Here is a 17,202-nt window from a genome sequence, read left to right on the forward strand (position 1 = left end):
TTAGTTGTGTCCGACTTTTCATGACCCCATGGACCAGAGCACGCCAGGCACTCCTGTCTTCCACTGCCTCCCGCAGTTTGGTCAAACTCATGCTGGTAGCTTCGAGAACACTGTCCAACCATCTCATCCTCTGTCACCCCCTTCTCCTTGTGCCCTCAATCTTTCTCAACATCAGGGTCTTTTCCAGGGAGTCTTCTCTTCTCATGAGGTGGCCAAATTATTGGAGCCTCAGCTTCAGGATCTGTCCTTCCAGTGAGCACTCAGGGCTGATTTCCTTAAGAATGGATAGGTTTGATCTTCTTGCAGTCCATGGGACTCTCAAGAGTCTCCTCCAGCACCATAATTCAAAAGCATCAATTCTTCGGTGATTAGCCTTCTTTATCATCCAGCTCTCACTTCCATACATCACTACTGGGGAAACCATAGCTTTAACTATACGGACCTTTGTCAGCAAGATGAGGTCTCTGCTTTTTAAGATGCTGTCTAGGTTTGTCATCACTTTTCTCCCAAGAAGCAGGCATCTTTTAATTTCGTGGCTGCTGTCACCATCTGCAGTGATCATGGAGCCCAAGAAAGTAAAATCTCTCACTGCCTCCATTTCTTCCCCTTCTATTTGCCAGGAGGTGATGGGAACAGAGGCCATGATCTTAGTTTTTTTGATGTTGAGCTTCAGACCATATTTTGCGCTCTCCTCTTTCACCCTCATTAAGGGATTCTTTAATTCCTCCTCGCTTTCTGCTCCTTCATGGATCACTCCCTTGCTGTGGTGAAGGGGCTTGAATAACTCAGAGAAGCTATGAGCTACGCCATGCAGGACCACCCAAGACGGACAGGTCATAATGGAGAGTTTTGACCAAACGTGATCCACCTGGAGCAGGAACCGGCAAGGCACTCCAGTATCCCTGCCAAGAAAACTCCAAGGACAAAAACAACAGATAAAATAGAAACAGCTAAAAACATACATTTATCATTTGGAGGTGTCCCCAAGTGTTCGTCACTCCTCTTATTTATTCTATTTAAATATTTTTACCCCACATTTTCATATGAAGTGCTTGGCATGCATACAGAATGAAATGCCAACTTTTCTAAGCACCCTGGTTGAAAATAAAGGGCAGAGAGAAGAACCTGATCAGACCCTTCCAGTGGGTGCTGCCTGTCCCTTCAGTAGGGTGGGAGTGATGGTGGCTGATGGAGGACACAGCAAGGAGGGGGATAAAAGAAGGGGTGCAAGTAGGTGAAGGGGTACAGGGGCAGTGGGATGGAGAGCTGCCACTGGGTTCTAGTTGGCAGCCTAGGGGTAAGCTGGGGCAGTACCAGCAACAGGGCAGTGCTGCTGGGGGTGAGAAGGTCCACAGCCCCTGGAAGGGCCTACCAGAGGGGGCACCATGCCACTGCTGCACAGGGTGGGCAGCTGATCCCAGGGCATGAACAAATAACCATGAAAGGCTGAGTCTGGAGACTGTGGAGGGCTGGCCACCCAGGGTGGGTCTACCAGGTCCAGTTGACAACTCTTGTAAGGGGAAGGCAAGGAGGCATCTGGGCTGGAAAAGGAGTTGATCCTGCTGTCCTGGGAAACCCAGGAGCAGGGCGAAGATTTGAGGTTTGTGCTCCAGGCTTCAGAGTCTCTAGTGGAGGTCTGCAGCAGGTTGTCCATCATAAAGAAGCTTCCCGGGTTTTGCTTGAGGGTCTTTTTCTGTGGGAGGTCTAGAGGTGGGGGAATACATAAGAGGTCATGTCCTGCATGAAGGCCTTTTCGCCCTGAAGGGAGATGGGCATGTTCTGCAACTTGAGGGATCTGGTGGGTGCCAGCTGTATGTCTTTCTTCTTCTGTTTCCTCAATAGGGCGGATGGGCCTTGCTCTGCTTAAGGAACCTCCACGTCTACTTGCCCAGGGTTGCTGCTGGAAGGAGTGGTGGCATCTGGTGAGGCGTCTGGGATTGGCGGCTTGGGTCCATGTTTAGGAGCAGCATTTGGTGGAGGCAAACTCACTGGCAAGCTCACTGAGAGTCCCAAGAGTCCAGCGATAGCCTGAGCAGGAGCAATGCTGGAGCTCCCTTTTCCTGGATCAGCCAGGAATATACTGGCATAAGTTCCTGAACCTGGCTAAACTGGGGCTCAGGTGAGAGTACTGAAGATGGACGCCCTTATATTGACATGAATAGGAACAAGGCAGAGGTGGGATGGTGCAGGAAAAAAGCTTACTCCTATTCCAAACCTGTTTCAGTTCAGTCGCATGACTGGAAACCTGGCAGAACTTACACTGGTCAAAAGAGTGGTGCAACTCAAACCCTGTTTTAAAGCTTTGTTATCCCTCTGCCTTACTCAGTCCTATTCAGGCAGCTGTAGCCCTTCTTGTGAACAGAATTTGGAACAGGGGTAACTTATGCCAGCTAATTTAAGACTGCTCAGTTCCACCAGTTTCCTATACTTTGGCTTGCTTTGTTCTTAGGATTAGGTTCAGTTAGGTGGTACAGGTTGCACCAAAGGTTACTGGGACAAAGAAGCAAGTAATAGTTGTCTCCCTTTAAATATATATATATATATATAATCCAGCAGTTACCCTGTCTCCAACCTGGTTCAAAAACTTCCTTAGGTCAGTATGCATAAATGCATTCTCAAAGTTAGGGTTCATAAAACAACTTGCAATTATTAAGAATAAAAAAAACACTTTTTTTAAATTAGGCAAACAGAAGGCTGGTGTTTACAATGAGATATTTTCAGCTCAGAGATTATGGTTGGGAGGATGAGCAGACTTAATTTACATGCAGCTCAGGTTCTGAGTTTTCATGAAAGGATTAAACACTTCTGGCAATTTACTTTTCCTGCTGACCACAGAAATAGGTTTTTGTTCTGAATAAATTTAATAATAATAGAAGGCTAAGCTGTGTTTTGTTTTGTTTTTAAGTTACTGAGGACTTGTACTTACCTTTTGAGTCGTGTATACCTTACGGGTTTTATTGGGGAAGAAGTTACTATTTGTAATTCTCTGGTAGCAAAAACATACACAAGTCTTACAATCCTGTTTTCAAAAAGACCACCCAGAATACTTCAGTCTTCCTTTCAATAAAAGTTATCATTTGTGCCCTCCCCAATCCCCACAGTCCCTTCAACCCACCACATAATTATGATCTAGTTCTATTGATTTAAATCAGACTAACAGTGCAAACCTGTACATTTTTACTCAGGCGTCACCTCAATAAGACTTACTCTGAGATAAGTGTGTACTGTATAGTATTTCCGTCTTAACCACTTGCAACTTGTGTGCATGAGTGAAAACAGGATATTAATGTCAAGTTAATTTTCTAATATTCAAAGGCAAAAGAATCACAGCAGTGGTAGATTTGCCTTCTTTACCTTAAAAATATTGGAAGAAAAGTCCTCTTTTGTTATATATGCATCCCTTCAAGCACAAACGATTTTCATAAATATTCGCCTCCAGTTACCTTCTGCACTGTAAGCACTATGTAAGCATGAGAAAACAAATGATTTCCCAGGAAACCACTATTTTAAAAATGGTGTCATATGTTGCTGAGTATTTATTCCAAACACTAGCTCATTTTCTTCCTCTTTTGCGTTCATGAATTCGCTGCACCAAAATTGAAAGCTTACATAGAAAACCATTCTCAGATTCCCACCCATTTCCTTTAACTCCTGGTGGCAAATTCTCTTTCTCATATGCCAAATGCCAGAGATCTGGGCAGAGCTTTTGAGATTTCTTTTTCATTGTTGCAGATTCATTCCTGCAAATGTTGTTTGCTTGATGAGTTAGAATGTGCATGTAATGCATCTAAACTTTTATTATAAAATAGATTAATTTAGGCTTCACTCATGTCAACAGGCACATGCTTAAACATTATTATCATCAATCAATCAATCAATCAATCAATCAATAATACCCTGCCCATCTGACTGGGTTTCCCCAGCCACTCTAGGCGGCTTCCAACAAAATATTTAAAATACAATAAAACATCAGACATTAAAAACTTCCCTAAACAGGGCTGCCTTCAGATTATCAATTACATGATTTTAATAACGTATTTCAAATCCAAACCGGATTTTTTGGGTTTAGCCACGTTAAACACTTATGAAGTTCTGTCCTGTGGCAGTTTAAAGACTCATAAATTTATTGTGGTACGAACTTCCACGGGTAATGCTTTGTCAGATTCAACCACCAGGCTTCAACGGTTCACCAGACTTCAGTGATACACAAAATATTTGAAACATTACATTAATTGATATTGCAATGAATTGTGACTATTGTGTGTCCCAATGCAAACAAGTGCAACTGTATAACTGTTTCTGCAGGTGCGGAATCTGCTTGACCACGCTGGACAAATGAGCGGCAGCGTTAACTCTGAGAGCACTGACCACCATCTGCAGAAGGAAGGGTAGGGGGACAAATATGGTTTCCAAGAACTGAGGGTGATGCAGGGGATGACATTCACCTCCAGAACACAGAGGAGGAGGAGGAGTGACACCATAATTCCCCTGGTGCTCAGGCAGCTCAATGGACCTTCCTTTATCTGAGGCTTTCAAGTTTGCAGGTGACATTGATATAGAGGAAGTCAGACTACGTGGTCCTTAAAAAAAAAGTAAGATGTTTACTTCTATGCTAGAGAGGTGAGTTTAAAAAAATGTTATTGCAACAGCAGAGCATTGCTGTGAATAAATGGAAAGCCTCTTTTTAAAGAGCTACATGAGTGCTTCTGTAGATAAGCATTCTTTCAAGGACTAAAAATACACTGAAGAGCCCACATCAGAAATGTTCCTAGGAATCTGGAGAAGGGATATGTTACCATAAGGCTTCCCATCACAACTGTCAGCTGAAACGTATTAATGTATCTTACTTTTGGAGGCTAGTTTCAGCTTTGCCAGTATAAAAGCTTGGTGATATTTTTTTAAAAAAACTTGCCAAACCAATTTGTCCGGAGATGAAAGCAGATGACAACTCTGCAATGCCATCTTCAAGACTCTGAAAAATTGCCATATATGTTGTGTATTGAATTGCAGGCTCAGCATAGTAGCAGAGCAGCCAGGAACTAGTTAAGGGAGGTAGTGATTGCTTTTAATTAGCTGCACCTGGGTTGGGTAGTGCTAGCCCAGGTGCCTATGTATAGCAAAAGGTTGGGGGTTTTGTGTGTCTTTCTACTTGCTTGCTGCCATGAATAAAGATGTTACCATGCCACCATTGGCTGGACTCACCATATAATAATATATATGCAACTTTATGCAGATGGCAATAGCAAAAAAAAAAAAGTGCCAAAGATAATGTTTTGATTAAAAATAAATGAATTTTCGGGTAACTCAAGCTATTGAGCCATATCACTAATGGGTCTACCAGAATATCACATCAAAATGTAACAAGCAAACTAGAAATACAGGTGATATAATCTCCTTTACATTCAAAAATTGCTGCTAGAAATGTGCCCCCAAGCAAGGATTTCCCTCCAAAATACACCAGGCTGGAATAAATAGTGTGTCTAGCACCTGGAATTTTTTTCTCCTTTTCTGCCACTGTCCATAACAAGACCCTGTTTTTTTGTAGCTGGTTTTCTGAGTGAGCGAGTGCAAATTTTCCATGCAACAAGTTGAGCTAGCAATGATCTCTGATATGTCAGGGAAAGGAAGCACACATGAAGATTAAATTGGATGTGACCATTTATTAAGAATATCCATATTCTAACATTAATGCTTATCATTGTATGATCCTATCTCTTTAATTTCTATAGCACCCCAAATCCCCAGTATACAGTTTCAACATGATATTATGGTGTTCTACTTCTTCAACACACACAGGTGGCACTGTGGGTTAAACCACAGAGCCTAGGACTTGCCGATCAGAAGGTCAGCGGTTCAAATCCCCACAACGGGGTGATCTCCCATTGCTCGGTCCCTGCTCCTGCCAACCTAGCAGTTTAAAAGCACGTCAAAGTGCAAGTAGATCAATAGGTACCGCTCCGGTGGGAAGGTAAACGGCGTTTCTGTGTGCTGCTCTGGTTCGCCAGAAGCGGCTTGGTCATGCTGGCCACATGACCCGGAAGCTGTACGCCGGCTCCCTCGGCCAATAAAGAGAAATGAGCGCCGCAACCCCAGAGTCGGTCACGACTGGACCTAATGGTCAGGGGTTCCTTTACCTTTACCTTTACTTCTTCAACATGATACGATGTTCTATGTGGGTAAGTTTAGGTTCAAGAACAAAGCTTTGCTATAGCTTGTGGTTAGTGAAGAGAGAGCTTAACCAAGAGCCTGGGTTTGGATGCCACACCAAGCCAAACCTTGGTTTAGCTCAGCGCACACAGGCGTAAAAGAGCTACGGAGCAGCGAAGTGGCTGCAAACTTCTCTCCAGGAGGCCACACTTTCATGCACTCCTGCATGGCTTACCATGACAACACGTGAACCAGATCACTGTAACTTGGCTCTGCTCAATTCAGTCATGCCAACTGGTAGCTAATACATACCGCCAATGCTAATTTCTTCAGTAACGGAATGAAAAGACTGTGTTCTTTAACAAGCCATTGTGAAACCGTGGACTTGCATAACACAGCTACACATGTTTACTCAAAAGCACGTCCCACTGAGTTCAATGGGACTTAGCTGCTACCTAAGGGGAGATAGGATTTTAGTCAGGCCAAGCAATCCTAAATCCCAACTGGGAGCCAAACTTGCATCCACATCCTTGCCATCTTATCCTGGCCAGGATGGAACTGGGGCAGGGAGGGGCAGATTTCCTGCTTTTTTGTTGCTCCAGGCTGGTACAGTCAAGGTGTCATGACTCAAGAGTCCAGCAGCAGCCAGAGCCAGATGCAGCAGATTTTGCAGCTTAGGCAACACGGGGCCCGAGCCTGCTGCTGAAGAACAGGAAACAACCGAGGCTGGGGTATATAGTCTCCAGAAGAAGCTCACCAGAGCCTGGATCCTCACAGGCAAAGCTCCCTCTCAGGAGCCAAAACCTTCCCTCAGGACCTCACCAGTACAATAGTGCAGAGACTAGGGAATTGAGGAGGGGTGGCCATCTTAGGCCAGAGGGTTGGCCCGATAAGACTCTATAGTTAGTCATAAGGGGGCACAGGCTGAGAGAGTCTGAAAGCAGGAGCTTCAGGAAGTTCTGTTTGCTGCCATACTCTGTTGGAACAAGTTGCTTACTTGAAGCTATCCTACTGACAGTCTCGTCTCCTTGTCTGCAGGATTTGGCATTGGGCCATGACATGATTAGGATAGATCAGTTCATACAAACTACAACTTCTATTTCCTCTTGCCATGTATCGCTGTGGCCAGATTAGACAACTCCAGGAACAGGTGTGGCTGGCACACTAGTTTTCAATGTGCAAACACATTCCTGGCCAAAACCTAAGCATCTAGACTCAGGGTTTAATCCAGGAGTACACCCAACGGAGCAAACCTAAGTTTTCAGGGGGAGTGTAACACACACACGCCCTCCAACACAGGCTGAATCCTTATTCCCTATCCTTTCAATGTGATAGAACTGTGAATCAATTATATAATGGGGAATGGGGAATGGGGTTTAAATGAGACATGTCCAAGGCCATAGGTGCCAACTCCCTGGGTGCCCGGGCACCCACAAAATTCCCCATGAAGGGGCTGGGCACCCACAAATTTCAGTGCCAGGGCCATGCACACTGCATGGCACCCACGTCCCCAGGCACCCACGGTTGCGGGGCCAAGTTGGCACTCCTGTCCAGGGCAGCTCTTCAATTTTTGGTGAAAGATATCATTCCCATGGAGAAGGCTGTGCTCGGGGAAGTTCCCTAGAGGCGTACCTCCAGAGAACCTTCCCAGCCTTTGAAGAGGGCACCATGTAGAACCAGCATTTTGCTCTCACAGATACCTACGGGAATGCCTCAAACAGGAAATGAGCACAATAGCCTTCTCTCATTTGTGTTCCCCCTGTTACTGGTGGTTCAGAGGCATATTGCCTGTGGCAGTGGAAATAGTATTACCATGATAACTATCAACCACTGATAGTCCAATCCTCCATGAATTTGTATCCTCCTATTTTAAAGTCATCTAAGTGGACAGCAAAATCCATTACAGTGGTCCTTGCTTCTACCATCTTCAGCGGTACCAAATACTTTTGGTTCCTGGAAGTTTCAGCCTTTCACACTTACTTTCCTCATACCTAGAGAACTGTCTCCCAGAACTTCTTGATAGCGTCATTTTTCTCTCTTTCTCCCTTCAAGTCCTCCTTTCATCATTATCCTTTAGTCATCACCCCCAACTGAAAACACATGTCACTACATTTTTTGTTCTTGTTGTTGTTTAGTCGTGTCCGACTCTTCGTGACCCCATGGACCAGAGAACGCCAGGCACTCCTGTCCTCCACTGCCCCCCGCAGCTTGGTCAGACTCATGCTGGTAACCTCAAAAACACTATCCAACCATCTCGTCCTCTGTCGCCCCCTTCTCCTTGTGCCCTCCATCTTTCCCAACATCAGGGTCTTCTCCAGGGAGTCTTCTCTTCTCATGAGGTGGCCAAAGTACTGGAGCCTCAGCTTCACAATCTGTCCTTCCAGTGAGCACTCAGGGCTGATTTCCTTCAGAATGGAGAGGTTTGATCTTCTTGCAGTCCATGGGACTCTCAAGAGTCTCCTCCAGCACCATAATATCTGTTCATCCCACCTGACTTCCCCTATCCTCCATACTTTTCTCTGTTGCTTTCTTCTTCCAATATTAAATTGTAGATTGTATGTTCTTTGAGCCAGTGACACGTTTTTTTTTACTTAAGATAAAGCATACCCAAATATTAAGATGGTGACCCACATTTAGGGTCTTTTCAGTTGTAGCACCCCATCTTTTGAATACTCTCCCTAGGAAAACCTTGCCTGCCATAAACCTGAAGTAAGAACTTTACTTACCCAGGCCTTTTAGGTAGTCTGCCTTCTTATTTTTATTCCATTGTGGATTTATTCCAGGATTTATTTTGCTTTTTAAATCTGTTTGATGTTGCTTTTTTTTAAAAAAAAAAAATAATCATTATCTGTCATTCTGGGAACATTTTTCAGATTGAAAACGCAGGTCCTAAATATTCCAAATGAATAAAATGTTGCTGTATAAAGAATTGTATGCACCAATGGCACTATAAAAACAAATAATATGTTTGCTGGTATAATAAGTAGTTACTTATGCATGTCTGAACGCATTAAAAATTCAACATTCAGTTCCAAGAGATATTTCGAAACAAGAAAATGGAAAAGCAACAACATAAACTTGATAGTTTGAAGGTGAGGCATCCGTGCCTTGCATCTGTTTTCTGTTCTTCAAATGTAGTGGCATTTACTTTGGTTATATTCAGTCAGATGTTTCAGAAAGATATTTATTTTCAAGGTAGAAGCACTTCTTGGCACCACTACATTTCTCTCATTATCAACACTTTATTAACAGAGAAAAAAACCCTGGTGCAGATTTTGACCATGTCCTAGTGATAATGTTCTATAATCTCTTAAAATAATATTTTAAAACTATTTCCACCACAGCATGACAAACTCAGAATTAGTTAAGCAAGCTTAGGCACAGTCATAAATGGAGCCTACTCCTTTTTAAAATAGTGAAATACTTTTCAATCACAGCAAAGTGCTTGTTTTCCTGGTTCTTTCTCCTTTTCAAACACACTGCTGAGATTTCAAATTACTTCCCTGTTTTAAAAAGGAGTGGGCTCCATTTATGATTGCCCCAAGGTTGCCTAACTAGTTCTGAGTTTGCCTTTTAATTCAAGGGCAGGTTTGTTCTTTAAATTGACTTTAATGCTTGCACAAATCAATCTAGAGTGTGCAGGCTGACCTTTCGAAAACCATCTGGGGGAAATCACGTACTGATTTTGTGTTATCCTTCCTGTGCTTCCCAAATTATTTGCAATGCATGCTTAGAACCATTATGAGGCAAATGCATAAATGTGTTAAGGAGCAGTGAAAGGGTGGATTTCGGTATATAAATAACAGGTAGTGTTTACTTTGGACAAGTGCACCCCTTAACAAGATATAGGAATGATTTTTCTGTGGCATTGATAATTGTTAGTACTGCTACCTCCAGTCCAGTTTCCTTTAAACACCTGTCCACATCTTTTAAGATATGGAACACATTATTATTTTAATCTCAGTATGCAGACTCCTGCAAATATTATCAGCTTAATTCCATGACCCTTTCAGTTGGGAAGCAAGCATGGAAGCCTAGGTTCTATTAATTTGCTCTTTCTAACAGAGAGCTTTTAACAGAGACTAATGTAAGGCTGATTCTTCTTTTACCTGCTCTAGACAGTAAGTGCCAAGCTCTACAAGGACACAAGCTGAGGCAACCTGTTCTCTCACAAAAATAATAGCAAAGATGAGGCTGGAATGGCCTATATAGGTCATTGTAAAACTGCAGGGTCACAGGTAGCTTCTCAGTAAAAATGATCCCCCCCCCCCAATATAAAGTAAGCTTGGGGTGAACAGATTAATGGCACTGAGTCAGATTCTCAGTATGTGACTTAATATGTCATTTTCAAAGTCTAGCTTTCTTTAATGTATCTCTAGGTATCTGTGTGACTCCAGTGAGAATATGGAATTTCAATGATAAAATGTGTTCATAGGGAATCAGCTAATAAGGGAACAAATTCTAGAGGGATAGAAAAGCTAGCTTTTATGGCAAAAGCTATTATTATGGTGCCTTAAAGGCTACAAGATGGATTGTGATGAAGATTGAAAGCTTATAAATCTGTAGGACTTTAAGGTGCCAAAAGACAAGTTTTTGTTTTCATCACGAGAAGTTTGTAACAATAGTCCTGTCAGCATGTCATTGTTTGGGAGAGTTTGCAACTGAAATCTGCACTATATTGTTATTGGCAAAATAAATGGGCTTATAGAGTTACAATTCACTTTAGTTTCAGAATACCACTGTACACTACAATTATAACGAAAATATTTTTAATTTGTGGAGCTCAGATATCAGGAAGCGTTAAACAGGTAAAGAGTGATATGGTGCAAGTTTTAGAGGATTAACAGTAACAGTTAAGTTGGGAGGATATCTCTTAAAAGGGGGGAAAGGTTTTGATGAATGACTACAAAATTATATTGAAAATTTCCTTCATTTGGAGTGTTTATTGGTAAGGAATATATATTCAGTGTATCTGATACAGAAGGATTGCTTACAACTACAAAAAGGTAATATCAATAAAAAGAACTCCATTTTTGGCCAGCATGAGATGATAGTTTGATAGGTAGATAGTGAGGATCAATTTGCCTAGGGAGTCTGACCTATAAACGACTTTACCTGAATTAATTAGGTGAGAAAGGGAAATGGTCCATCTGAATATTGCTGGGGGAGGGGTTGGAATTGAAGAAGAGAAATAAGCTAGGTTGGTAAAAAAGTTGAAGGGCAAGAACCTCACCAAGGGAATGTGTGACTCTCCAGTAAGAAATTGTCCATGAAGGTTTATGAAATGATCAACAACAGTTGGGTGATCAACTCTAGGACATGTGACTAATAGAACTTCTTGATCAAGAATTCAGTGAGTTGAATATAGCATTATTGCTGCTGCTGTTTATTAAATTTGTATACTGCCTTTCACCCAGAGATCCCAGGGCACTTCACAACAATGTAGAATTTTGGGAAAACACCACCACCGGGCTTCACTGGGAAGTAGGTGAGATGTTTCAAATGGGGGAAATATCAGTGGTGTGCACTGCGGAGGCCAATGAGCTGGTTTTCTAACTTTGGGTGGGCCTAGTAAGGAACATTGGGGACGCAGGTGGCGCTGTGGATTAAAAGCCTCAGCGCCTAAGGCTTGCCGATCGAAAGGTCGGCGGTTCGAATCCCTGCGGCGGGGTGCGCTCCCGCTGCTCGGTCCCAGCGCCTGCCAACCTAGCAGTTCGAAAGCACCTCCGGGTGCAAGTAGATAAATAGGGACCGCTTACCAGCCGGAAGGTAAACGGCGTTTCCGTGTGCGGCTCTGGCTCTGGCTCTGGCTCTGGCCAGAGCAGCGATGTCACGCTGGCCACGTGACCCGGAAGTGTCTCCGGACAGCGCTGGCCCCTGGCCTCTTGAGTGAGATGGGCGCACAACCCCAGAGTCTGTCAAGACTGGCCCGTACGGGCAGGGGTACCTTTACCTTTACCTTTTACTAGTAAGGAACATTAAGAGAGCAGGGTAGGTTGTAGGATGTACCCAGCAGCCTGTGGGTCTGAAGAAATGAACATTCTTGAAGTAACTGGGGCAGCCCTTGGAGATGGCCCTGTAATAAGGTGCATGTGGAGCATGTGGAGGCCACAAGTGGAAATGCAGTTGCTTTGCTAGTGCCATAGACTTCACAAAGTATAACTTGTTAAGAGGATGATTTGTGAAAGAGATCTCTTGGTTCTGAGCAGAGCAGTCCATGGGGACAGAATATTGGGGGGGGGGTAACATGGAGGAATGGGGGTCTGCAAAGTAGTAGCAGCCTCCCCTCAAGTCAGTGAGGGGAGTCAGTGAGGCTCAGCTGGGTGGCAATGGGAACACCTGAGGGAGGAGGGGGGCAGGTAAACACACGCCACTGCGCAAGGGCTGACCCAAACCTCTGCTAACAGGGGACTTGAAATACACGCGTGTAAGTGTGGGCGTATCTATCTACGCGTAGAAACCGCTTTTGAGGGTTTCTGTCACTGACCAAGCGGTATACAAAAGCTGTGAAATTAAATTAACTGAATACACACGCACGCGCGGATAGCAGGTGTTGCGCACCTCAGTAAGAATATGTGAGGGGAGGAATGAATACGTGTCGCCTGAGGGGTGTGTGGAGGGAAACCGAAGGTCTCCTCAGGAGAAGGATTTCGGCCGCGGGGACACAGGCAGGGCCCCTGGAGGGCAGGGTTTCCTGCGCTAGCCCGGGAAGGATCCCCGCGCCCTTTCGCCCTCCTCCCAAGTTGCGCCTCAGAGGCTCGAGAGGATGGCGTCGGCGTCGCCACTTTTCCCGCCCGCGGGCGGCCCTGGCTCACCTGCCCTGGCCCGGCGGGCCGCCTCTCCCCTTCCCCGCCCCCTCCTCCCTCCTGCGGCGGCGGCGGCGGCGCCTCCTGCCCTGCGCGTCCTCCGCCGCGCGCCTCTCCTTCCCTTGCAGCCCAGCTCTCCACTCACCGAATTTGGCCTCTGCTCCAGCTCCGCCTCGGTGCCGGGCGACGACGAGGACCAGGAGCAGCTGCTGCAGCAGGCGGAAGGCGAGGCTGGAGGTGCCGGGCGACCCCATCATGCGTGGCCCATGGCAAGCGCCTGCCTGCTGGCTGCCTGCCTGCTTGCCCGGCCCGCCTCGTCCTCCTGTCCCCTCGCAGCGGCTCAGTCCATGCCACCTCGGCTCCGGGGCCAGGCTGCAGGCGCTCCCCGGCAGGCTCCCTTCAACACCCAGGACAGCGACCAGCGCCGTCCCCTCGGCTCGCCAGCCTCAGCCAGCCAGGCGGCCCCTCCCTGCCTCGCTTCCTCCTCGCCCGGCAGCGCCAGGCGCCTCCTCCTCCTCCTCCTCGCAATGAACTGCCTGCCGCTGCTGCTGCTGCTGCTGCTGCTGCTCTCTTCGCGCAGCTCTTTCGACGCGCTGCTGCTGCTGCTGCTGCTGCTACTGGCTCGCACTGCAAGCTCCACAGCCTTCCCTCAGCTGAGGCGGGCCAAGCGCGCCTGCTGGCCCTTCTTCTCCCTCTTCCTCCTCAATACCCCTTCCATCTCTTTCCTCCCTCCCACTCTCCAAGGCTTAACTTCCCTACAGGTAGAGGGACTGGCCGACCAAATCCGACTGAGGAGGAGAGGTCAGGGTCCAAAATGGAAGCCCAGCTGTTTCCTGCTCCAAAGGCGCTCTCTGGCCACCAGGTTTTGGGGTGTGTTGTTGTTGTTTAGTCGTTTAGTCGTGTCCGACTCTTCATGACCCCATGGACCAGAGAACGCCAGGCACTCCTGTCCTCCACTGCCCCCCGCAGCTTGGTCAGACTCATGCTGGTAACCTCGAAAACACTATCCAACCATCTCGTCCTCTGTCGCCCCCTTCTCCTTGTGCCCTCCATCTTTCCCAACATCAGGGTCTTCTCCAGGGAGTCTTCTCTTCTCATGAGGTGGCCAAAGTACTGGAGCCTCAGCTTCACAATCTGTCCTTCCAAAGTACTGGAGCCTCAGCTTCACAATCTGTCCCTCCAGTGAGCATCAATTCTTCGGAGGTCAGCCTTCTTTATGGTCCAGCTCTCACTTCCATACATCACTACTGGGAAAACCATAGCTTTAACTATACGGACCTTTGTTGGAAAGGTGATGTCTCTACTTCTCAAGATGCTGTCTAGGCCTGTCATTGCTTTTCCCCCAAGAAGCAGGCGTCTTTTAATTTCGTGGCTGCTGTCACCATCTGCAGTGATCATGGAGCCCAAGAAAGTAAAATCTCTCACTGCCTCCATTTCTTCCCCTTCTATTTGCCAGGAGGTGATGGGACCAGTAGCCATGATCTTCGTTTTTTTGATGTTGTGTGTGTTTGCAAAGTGGAGCTCTCCTCCTTTTTTAAATGCTTGGGGTGAGATTGGCAGGCAGGGCCCAGGAGGCTAGTAGTAGTTCGCCTGGGGGTTTTTCTCCGTGGCAGGCTGGCTCCATGGACGGGGGTCGGCCTTACTGCCAAGGAGGAGAGGGCTCGTGTGCCTTTAATGATAGCTGTGAGCTGGAAAGGAGGATGCAAGCAGGAAGTGGAGCATGACAAGTTGCACCTGCCCAAATTCCTGCTTGCATCTCTGAGGAGGGCTGCCTGCCTGTGCAGCTGGGCATCCCTCATGAAGCTGTGCTCTCTTGCAGAAAGGCGTTTCTTCGGCTCTTACAAGCCACACACCTTTTTGGCTTGCAGGGCTGGCCCAAGGCATTTTGGTGCCCGAGGCAAAGGGTTAGATGGCATCTCTGCAGGCACAGACACGCACGGCTTCCGTGCGCAGAACTGAATGCTGCCTCCGTCTGCTCTGTTGAGTAGGGTCAGCTCTGCTGACTTGGAAGTCCTTCTCCTGGTGCTAATGTAGAGAGAGGATCTGTTGTGGTTACTTCTTATGTAACACAGTGAAATGCGTTTGATGGCCGTAACTTAGTGATAGAACATCTACAGTGCATGCAGAGGTTGCATGCCAAAGATCTTAGGCTCAGTCTCCAATTACCATCTCGAGTTAATTACCCTGTCTGAAAAACTGGATAACTTCAAAATGTTAAAGTGTGACTGTTCCCTCTGATTAACGACTGGGTGGTTATTCATCTATACTTAACATTTTGCCCAGTCCCCGCCTGGACTTATTAAAGGAAAATTTTTGCACTTTGCCCTCTGGATTGCCTGTTAACTCCACATTTTTGCAGTGAAAACCACACGTTGTTGATTTTGACCCAACCAATCCATTTATGGCCAACTTGCATTCCCAGGATCAATCCTTGTCTTTGGACAAATTATTATGCACTTCTGAATTTGTGGTAGTGGTCTTGTTGTTGGGCGTCCATTCTCCCCAGTATTCAATATTGGCTCATCCCTTTCTGGGTTAGAGTACTTGTTATTTAATTCTTTAACACAAAGTCCTATTCCAGCATTAGTTGCAGGGTTAAGACTAGGGCAGGGGTGGGTGGGGTGCACTCATATGTCAACTAGTCCTGCCCCATAGCATCCCATGCATATAGTATGGATGTCTGCAGGGAGGGAGCCTTCACATATACTGATGTATGTGTGAACACTCCTTCCTTGCACATGCACACTGTGTACATGGCCAGCAAGGAGTGAGGCTACTCCCCACTTTTTGGTTTTAGCCATGCATAGAATGCCTGACTGTAAGATTGTAGTGAACATTAGTCACACTCAGAGTAAACCTATTGGAATTGGATGTCACTAAGGTCCATTCGTTTTGATGGCCCTACTCTGAGTAGAACTTGGTTGGAGCAGGACAACACAGAGGATCACTAAACAAAAGTCCATTCACTGTTTAAGCAGCCTGTAGTGGACACCACCAGTTTTGAATATTTTTATTGCAAAGCATGGTAAGGTTTCTGTAAAGCACTTATTCTAAGCTATGAGTTTGCTTTAAAAGAATTATGGTTTGAAGAAAGTTCGTTGCTGCAAGATATGTAACTTCAGATGGCTAAACTGAAGTAGAAACAAACAAAAATGCAAAGATAGGCAATACGGAAAGGACACGATGAAAAATGAAGCTGCTGAAAGTTAAATTGTTGAATTCTCATGGGCTGTGCAAGCCATATGGCTGGAAAGAGAGTATGTAGTTTTTAAAAAAAGAAAGGCTGGAAAAATGACCATATTGAATTTACATGGAATGAAAAACATAACTCTGACTAAGACAATAACATATGGCAGAAAGTGACAAGACAAGGTATTTATCATTATCATTAGTTACCATTTATCAAAATATATTAGAAATTAAATGTAGTTTCTGTTGTTTGCAAGTTACCGAACTACACTGTTAAGGCAATGTAAATAAAAATGCAACATTTTTATCAACACTGATGATACAAAATACATTAGGAACAATTTTAAATCCTCTATCCTATCCCCTCAAAGATGGGGAATCTTTTATATAGTCAGCTGGTACCCCAAACTCCCATTTTCACTCTAGCAATGGGAAACTTAGCAAGAGGAAGGTGTTGCAATCATTCAATGACTCTAGCATAGGGGAGCAACATGTATTTATAAAGCCTATCCAAGTGAGTTCTCCACATGACAGATGCCATGAAACCCGTTCACTTTAGGAGAAAGTGGATAGAGGCTTTTTTCTCCATTTCAAATGAAGCTAAAGCGTGGGGGATTCAAGACGGACAAAAAGTACCACTTCAGACACATGGTTAAACAATGGAATTTGCTGCAACAAGATGTGGAGGGAAGTGACTATTAATGGCTACTAGTGATGATGGCTACATTCTGCTTTCAGGAGTACCAATTTCTGGGCAACAACAGAGGAAAGTGGCTATTGCACTCATATCCTATCAGGGCTTTCTGTAGGCATTTGGTTGATCAGTGTGGGAACAGAATGCTGGACCAGAAAGGCCTTTGGTCTTACCTAGTAGCAGGGCTCTTTTTGCGTTTACATGTTAGCATATACATCAGTTTGGTCATGTGCACTGTCTCCATGCCTGTACCAGGAATGTGACTGAGCCAACGCACATGTAGCATAGGGTTTTCTACTGCATGATGGCAGCCTTGGTTTATGTAAACTATTTAAAGATGAGGTTAGTAAGGGAATATATTTAGAA

The 17,202-nt window shown here is 45.4% G+C and overlaps 1 protein-coding gene and 1 long non-coding RNA gene across 2 annotated transcripts in view; one reads left to right on the forward strand and one right to left on the reverse strand.

Moving 5' to 3' along the window:
• Positions 1-13,680, reverse strand: part of PTPRN2 (protein tyrosine phosphatase receptor type N2) — a 643,066-nt gene extending 629,386 nt beyond the window's left edge. The window contains exon 1 of the mRNA XM_079996433.1: positions 13,099-13,680. Coding sequence (XP_079852559.1) covers positions 13,099-13,210 — 112 coding nt within the window. The 5' untranslated portion in view covers positions 13,211-13,680. The remainder of the gene's footprint in view (positions 1-13,098) is intronic.
• Positions 1-17,202, forward strand: part of LOC307199355 — a 255,630-nt gene that overhangs the window by 41,052 nt on the left and 197,376 nt on the right. The window lies entirely within an intron of this gene.

Source organism: Podarcis cretensis (assembly GCF_951804945.1).
Source record: "Podarcis cretensis genome assembly, chromosome: 12".
Lineage (NCBI taxonomy): Eukaryota > Metazoa > Chordata > Lepidosauria > Squamata > Lacertidae > Podarcis > Podarcis cretensis.